The sequence below is a fragment of the Theobroma cacao genome, chromosome 5 (assembly GCF_053813885.1).
Source record: "Theobroma cacao isolate CCN51 chromosome 5, ASM5381388v1, whole genome shotgun sequence".
Taxonomy (NCBI): Eukaryota; Viridiplantae; Streptophyta; class Magnoliopsida; order Malvales; family Malvaceae; genus Theobroma; species Theobroma cacao.
Window position 1 is genome coordinate 6,382,041 of NC_142643.1, and position 7,542 is coordinate 6,389,582.

The 7,542-nt window shown below is 37.4% G+C and overlaps 1 protein-coding gene across 1 annotated transcript; it reads left to right on the top strand.

Moving 5' to 3' along the window:
• The first annotated feature begins 3,691 nt into the window (after window positions 1-3,691).
• On the top strand, window positions 3,692-6,819 carry LOC148762387 (uncharacterized). Its single transcript, XM_088806369.1, has 4 exons — window positions 3,692-4,650; window positions 5,636-5,825; window positions 6,210-6,315; window positions 6,455-6,819. The coding sequence occupies exons 1-4, from the start codon at window positions 3,692-3,694 to the stop codon at window positions 6,817-6,819; spliced, it is 1,620 nt and encodes a 539-aa protein (XP_088662495.1).
• The last annotated feature ends 723 nt before the right edge of the window (window positions 6,820-7,542 follow it).

Below are 7,542 nucleotides of genomic sequence, written 5' to 3' on the forward strand. Positions count from 1 at the left end.
GAAGGTGCAGGGAGGGCTTACGACATGGTGCAGGAAAGCAATAAATTGTTTGACTGTCGGCTACCTAGATCCCTTATCACAACATGGACCAAGTAATTTGCAAGTGGAAGTTTGTGTGCCTACTATTACCACTCTAGATCAAACTAAACATTCTGTAGTTATACCCAAGGATAAAGCTGGAGATAGTAGTGCAATAGTACACGTCATGGATAATCGAAGTACAAGGTTAACCAAAGCAGAGTCTAGTGGAGGAGTTATTTTATCGAAAGGAGAAGAGAAACAATCAAGTAAGATTGGGAATATCCGCTTACAACGATCTTCTTTGAAGAAAAAAGCCAGAGCTAAACACAATGGTTCTCAAAGCTTCTCATCCTCTCTTTCCTTATTGAAAGAGAAAATTATTCAACCGAGTATTAATTTGAAGGAGGGGAAGGTTGATGTTGGCCATGGTGCATTAGCTGATGATGAATGTCAAATAAGTTTGGTGAAGGAGGTTAATATGGAGGTTCTTGCTATCTTATTTTCTTATGAATATGAAAATATTTGTTTGGAACTGTCAAGGGGCTGGTGATAGTGTAGACACTAAAATTATAACAAAATAAGAAACAAAAAATTAAAATTAAATGAAAAAAAAGAGGAAAATGGGAGAAGGTACGACTGGCAGGGTGTGGACGCACCCTGCCAGACGCCTCCCTCACCCTGCCAGACACGAAAAATTCATGTCTGGCAGGGTAATGGAGCGTGCCCCTTCTAGAGCCCAAGAACCGGGTATAAAGGGGAGGGGGCACTATAGTGAATGAGGGGAGGAAAACGAAAAACCAGTAACCTGCAAAGCAAAAAACAAGCAACTAGAGACCTAAAAATCCTAGTCTAGCAACCACAACAACCCACAGATTCTCAATAAAAAAGATACAAAAAAAAAAATACAATGAGAAATGAGAGTTGATAGATCGTTTTAAAGGAAGCATCGGATTTAGGGTTTTAGAATCACCGGCTGTGGGCACCGAATTTGGGGTTTGGGTTGCCGTTGGTTAGAGGGAGAGAGAGAAGCCAACACCGGATTTGGAGCTTGGGTTGCCGTTGGTTAGAGGGAGAAAGAGAAGCCAGCGCCGGATTTGGGGCTTGGGTTGTCACCTGTTAGAGGGAGAAAGATAAGCCAGCGCTGAATTTGGGGCTTGGGTTACCGTCGGTTAAAGGGAGAGAGAAAAGCCAGCTCTGGATTTGGGGCTTGGGTTACCATCGGTTAGAGGGAGAAAGAGAAGCCAACGTTGGATTTGGGGCTTGGGTTACCGCCGGTTAAAGGGAGAGAGAAAAACCAGCGTCGAATTTGGGGCTTGGGTTGTCGCCGGTTAGAGGGAGAGAGAGAAGCCAACGTCGAATTTTGGGCTTGGGCTATCGTTGGTTCGGTAGAGAGAAGGGAGAGAGTCCGACCGGCTAGAGAGAGAATGAGGGGGAGAAAATGAAGAAAAATGAAAAAAAAAAAGGATTTTATACCTAGGGTACAAGGGCTCAAAACTGTGTCATTTTGCAATTAATCAATAAGCCCTTCCAAAGCTTTGGAACAACGTCATTTTGGCACCTGGAGGCTGTTGGGCAGGGAACCAAACGGTGGGCTTTGGAGCGGACCACGGGTCAGATCCAGCGGTAGTTTGGGCTAGCCAAGCCTGATTAAGTAAAGGGCCTTAATTTTTGTATTGGATATGTGATGGACTGGTTGTTTTGGGGGCAAGCCCACATTTTTTTTTATTATTATTTTATTTTATTTGATTAAGCTTTGTACTTAGTAAAATTAAATGGTTTGAGCATGATATTTAAAATCCTTTCAATAATATTTTAGAGAATTTCAGAGGATTTAAATTGATAGAAAAATGTGAAATAATAATTTTAATAGTAGAAGGTAGTAAAAAAGATTTAATTAGTTTTTAGTCACCACTACAAATCCTTTATTTTTGGACAATATTAATAGTTTTAATAGTATATTAAGTGAGCCTTAAGGTACCGTAATATTAATTATGGAAAGACTACAAAATTGTACCGATGATGGGATGATTGGTCAGGGACACGAGAAGTCGTAATCCCGGGCTAATTTTCTCTAGGTTCGGAATCCGAATTAAGGCTCCACCAATACGATGGGAGGACCTTGATTTCGAGATCCCGAAATTTTTAAATAAAGAATTCGACTATACAAAAAATTTAATTACTTAATAAAATTAATAAATAAATAACAATAGATAAAAAAAGGATAAAAATAATAAATAAAATAAATAATAAAAAATAATTCAAATATATAATAAAATAATAAATTTATAAAAAATGCAACATAAATAACAATTAAATAATAATAAATGATAAAAAATAATAATAAAAAATCTAAAACAACAACTAATTTAAAACTAAGCATTAAATATCAAGTGGCACAAGCTATGAATTAATAAATATTATAAAAAAATACGAAGACAAAGATAAAAAGAAAAAAAAGAATTCAATATAAATATATAGAATAAGATTTTAGGTTTTAGGTTTGGATAAAAGATTGCTTACGAAAAAAATATAATAACAATAAAAATATAAATATACAAAAATATGAAAATATAAAATAAAATAATATATTTATAAAATTTTTGTCGTTAAAGTAATATGGAATCATAAACAACTTATCTAATTATAAAAGGAAAATATAGGAGAAATTTAGAATAAAAAATGTAAGGTATAAAAAGATAATAATTAGACATAAAATAGAAAACATGAAAAAATAATAATAAAATAAAAATAATAATTAAATAATAAGAAAAATGACAAAAAATATAGATAATTGCATTAGCCTAGCATATATATATGTTGCATCATGCATATCATTGCTTATAAATATTTCTGTTTTCGAGTTTAAGCCTTGATGATGGGACTTTCCGAGGATCTTGCGAAGACGGGTATTTCTCGGATAGTTTTCTAGATAAAAAAGTGTCCCCGGGTCCCACCAGCATGATGGGAAGGTTCGAGAAACATCTTTAATAATAAGCTTTTGCTCGTATTAGGTTCATTATTCACGAAAACATTATTTTTAAAGAAAAACGTACGATAACTCCGATGATGGGACTTATTCATCGAATTTACGAAGGTGAATTTCTCAGATAATTCCCTAGGTGAGAGAACACCCCGAATCCCACCAGTATGATGGGCGGATTCGGGAGAACGTTCTCGATAAAAGGTTATTCGTCTGACACTTTTATCCCACGTCATACATTTCATCTTACCTCACATTTGTATCCCATTTTAGGTTAAATAGGAGATAAAATAAGAGAATAATAACTAAGAAAATATAGCAAATTTAAAAATTGAAGCCTAATAGGATAATCTAAGAATGGTACCGTTCATGGAACGGGCATCGCGGGGGTGCTAATCCTTCCCCGGGCGTAACTGTACTCTCGAGCCTAGATCTAGAAAATCGTAGACCAGTTTAAGGTTCTTTTCGGTGGGCTTAAAATTAATTTAAGTTTTCATCGATTAGAATCGAGTCAATGGGTGGCCAATCGCACTTAGTAAAAAAGATTGGTGGCGACTCCTAATTTTAACCTAATTTTTAGTGAGTTTTCACTTGCGTCTGGCAGTCGGGTTCCCAGACCCGCGCGTTACGACAGATAGAGGATTTCTTCACTTTGCTGATGATTTACAGAGGATACATCATTTCTCAATCATGGTCTTGTTGGAGCAAAGGGTCAGCGGCACCATCGCAGACAAGGTTATCCGTTCTGTAAAATTTGACAGATCACATAGGGTTGAAGTAATTGGATTTTTAGAAGGCATACAGGTTCTATGGATAGAACACTTGCAGATTTTGATAATTCGTAACCATGATCAATGTATCCATTTAAACGTCCGAGATGGTTTTGGCGAATCTTGGCTATTAATAGCAGTGTATGGACATTTAGATCACAAGACTAAAAGAGCGTTATGGGCAGAATTATCTTCCTTTGCAAAACACGTCACTTGTCCATGGCTGTTATCTAGGGACTTTAATGCCTTTCTTTATGCTCATGAAAAGGTTGGTGGCTCATCACAAGGTAGCAAGTTTTGTCTATATTTTCAGCGGTTGATTAGTGCGTATGGCTTAATTGATCTTGGATTTAAGGGCTCGAAATACACATGGAAGAGAGGGTTGGTCTCTGAAAGGATTGATTGGGCAATATGCAACACTGACTGGAGGCTAAAGTTTCATGAAGCAACTGTTCAACATCTTCCTCGGGTTAAATCTGATCATAGACCATTGTTAATATCATTAGAAGCGAGAGGGGTTACAGATCAAAGTTTGAGATTTCAGTTCCAAGCTGCATGGCTTTCCCACTCAAAGTTTAGTGATTTTGTTAAACAAAATTGGGATTCTTCTTCTGATATTCAGGGTGCATTGAAAAAGTTTTCTGATAGTGCTCATGTATGGAATAGAGAGGTCTTTGGCAATATTTTCAGCGAGAAGAAACGGATTCTAGCAAGGCTGCTTGGCATTGAAAAGGAATTAGAAACTCGACAATCAAGATATCTACAAGAGTTGGAAGTGAAGCTACGTAAAAAATATGAATTAATTATTCAACAGGAAGAGATTTTTTCGTTGCAAAAATCCAAGGCAAACTGGCTTACACTGGGTGACAAGAATACTAGGTATTTCCACCTCTGGGCAATTAAAAGAAGAAACAAGGCAAAGATCTTACAATTGCGAAATATGAATGGTACATGGTTAGAAGGCCAAGAAGAAGTTAGACTACATGCTATTGAGTTTTTTTAGAAAACTGTACTCCAAGGATACGAAAACATTACTAGCATATCCCATTAGAGGTAAATTCCCTATTCTGAACAGGATAAATTATTATATGTTGACTACACCGGTTTGTGACAAGGAAGTTCATGATGCCTTTTTTGCTATGAAGCCAGTGAAAGCCCCTAGTATTGATGGGATACACACCTTATTTTTCCAAAATCAATGGAATGTGGTGGGTTCGAGTGTGGTTAAGTATGTTTAGACAGTATTCACAAGTGGTAAGATAAGAAATGATCTATGTAAATCTCTCATTGTCTTAATTCCAAAAGCAGCGTCTCTAGAATATATCTCACAATACAGACCTATTAGTTTGTTACTTGTCATTTTCAAGGTATTAATGAAGGACCTATCACTTTCAAGGTATTAATGAAGGTAATAACTAATAGATTGAAACCATATATGTTTACACTAGTAGCAAAAACATAAGGTATTAATGAAGGTAATAACTAATAGATTGAAACCATATATGTCTACACTAGTAGCAGAAACATAATCTAGCTTCATTTCGGAGCGAGCAATCATTGATAATATGATAATGACTCAAGAAGTTATGCACTCCTTTAGAAGGAAGAAAGGTAAGGTGGGGTGGATGATGTTGAAGATTGATTTAGAAAAGGCTTATGATAGACTCCATTGGGAATTCATACATGACACACTACTTGAGGCACATATCCCTGGCCAGATTATTGATGTGTTGATCCAAAGCTGGAAATGTTTCGAGTGTCAGATCCTTTGGAATGGTACACCATCGGAATCCTTTTCACCATCTAGAGGCGTGAGACAAGGTGACCCATTCTCCTTATATCTATTTGTTTTATGTATTGAAAGGTTATCACATGCTATTAATATTGCAGTGGAGCAAGGGTTATGGAAACCAATTAAATTGGGTCATCGCTGCCCTCCTATTTCTCATCTTTTCTTCGCTGATGATCTCATCTTATTTGCTGAAGCTTCAGTTGATCAAATAGAGATTATTAATGGAATGTTGGGTGATTTTTGGGCTTGCTCAGGGGAAAAGGTAAAATGTTCATAAATCTTTCTTCTGCTAATCGGTAAATGTTTCTAGGGAGTGCATTGAGGATCTTAGAAACAGATCAATATTATCTTATTCTATGAATTTAGGCACCTACCTAGGTGTACCACTATTTCAAGGTAGGAAAGAAATTACATCCTTTAAGTTTTTGGAGGATAAAGTAAGAAGCAAATTGAGTGGTTGGAAAGCCTCTTCATTGTCCTTTGCTGGTAAAATCAGTACTATCTACTATTCATATTATGTAATGCAAACAGTTTCGGTTCCTCTGGAATGCTGCAAAGGAATTGAACGTTACTATCATAATTTTTTTTAGGGTGGAGATGCTAACCATAAATGCACTCACTTAATTAAGTGGAATCAAATATGTAGACCCACGGAGGAAAGAGGTTTGGGTTTGAAAAAGTTACAATTGATGAACAATGCCTTCTTGATGAAACTGTTATGGCAACTGGTGACTCGAACCAAGACCCTTTGGGTTAGCATTCTTAGTGGAAAGTATGATTTCAATATTGATCGATAGCCTAGCTCAATCTATTGTCATGGAGCATCTCATACTTGGAATTCACTGAGTAAACTGTGGAATGTTTTCAACAACAATATACGATGGGTCTTAGGCGATGGACTCTCGACTCAGTTTTGGAAAGATATCTGGTTGGAAGATACCTCTTTCTTTGAACAAGGCCATGTTCTTAGTATTGTGTTAAGCGAGAATTGCTGCGTTCGGGAGTTCTTATTAGATATTGGTGAGTGGGATCGAGAAAAACTAGCTGCCTATCTACTTGGTGATTTAGTGAATAAGATCCTGATGGTTCTTCCTCCATCGTTATCTCTCAAGCCGGATACACCGTATTGGGCTCCATCAGCTTCAGGGGTTTTTACTGTAGTGTCAACATATGAGTTGTTGCGAAAGGATTATCCAAACTACCTAGGTCAACAAAGTAGAAAATGGGCTATTGCGTGGAAGTGGGATGGCCCCTAACGGATACATACCTTCATAGTGCAATGTCTTCATTGTAAGTTATTGACAAACCTAGAGCGTAGGAGAAGAAACATGTTGTCTTCGTCTACTTGTGTTTTATGCTCATTGTCTGAAGAATCAGTCCTGCAACTCCTAAGAGATTGCCCACACTCAAAAGAGTTATGGCTGAAATTGGGGACACGATTGGACCATGGAAACTTCTTTGATTTATTACTGTCAGATTGGCTGTTAACTAATCTAAAAAATTATAATGCTTGTGTTGATGGTATTCCTTAGGCTATTCTATTTGGATTCACTTGCTGATATATTTGGAAATGGAGGAATGTTGAAATTTTTAAAGGCAAGTTGGTCCCTATGGGTGAAGTTATCGATGCTGAAACGTTTAGCGGTTGCACCATATCATGCTGTCACAATTCCCTGCACATGTAGTAGTTCGAATGGCTATAAAAGAGAAATGCTAGTGTAGACACTAGATTAAAAATACAATGAACAAAAAAATGATGGAAAGAAAGGGAGAGAGGTACGACTGGCAGGGTGCGGACGCACCCTGCCAGGCACCTCTCTCACCTGCCAGACGCGAAAAATTCGCTTCTGGCAGGTTAGTGGAACTTGCCCCTGGGTGCCCAGGGACAAGGCAGTAGTGGAGCGCCCCCTCCAAAACCCAGAAATCGGGTATAAATGGGAGGGGGAGAACCTGCAGCAAATGGGGGGCTTTCAAAAACG

Coding starts and splice junctions, on each gene's coding strand:
- LOC148762387 (XM_088806369.1), top strand. CDS start 3,692: ATGGTCTTGTTGGAGCAAAGGGTCAGCGGCACCATCGCAGACAAGGTT. Junction 5,826..6,209: donor GGGCTTGCTCAGGGGAAAAG/GTAAAATGTTCA, acceptor TCAAATATGTAG/ACCCACGGAGGAAAGAGGTT. Junction 6,316..6,454: donor CTCGAACCAAGACCCTTTGG/GTTAGCATTCTT, acceptor GATGGGTCTTAG/GCGATGGACTCTCGACTCAG.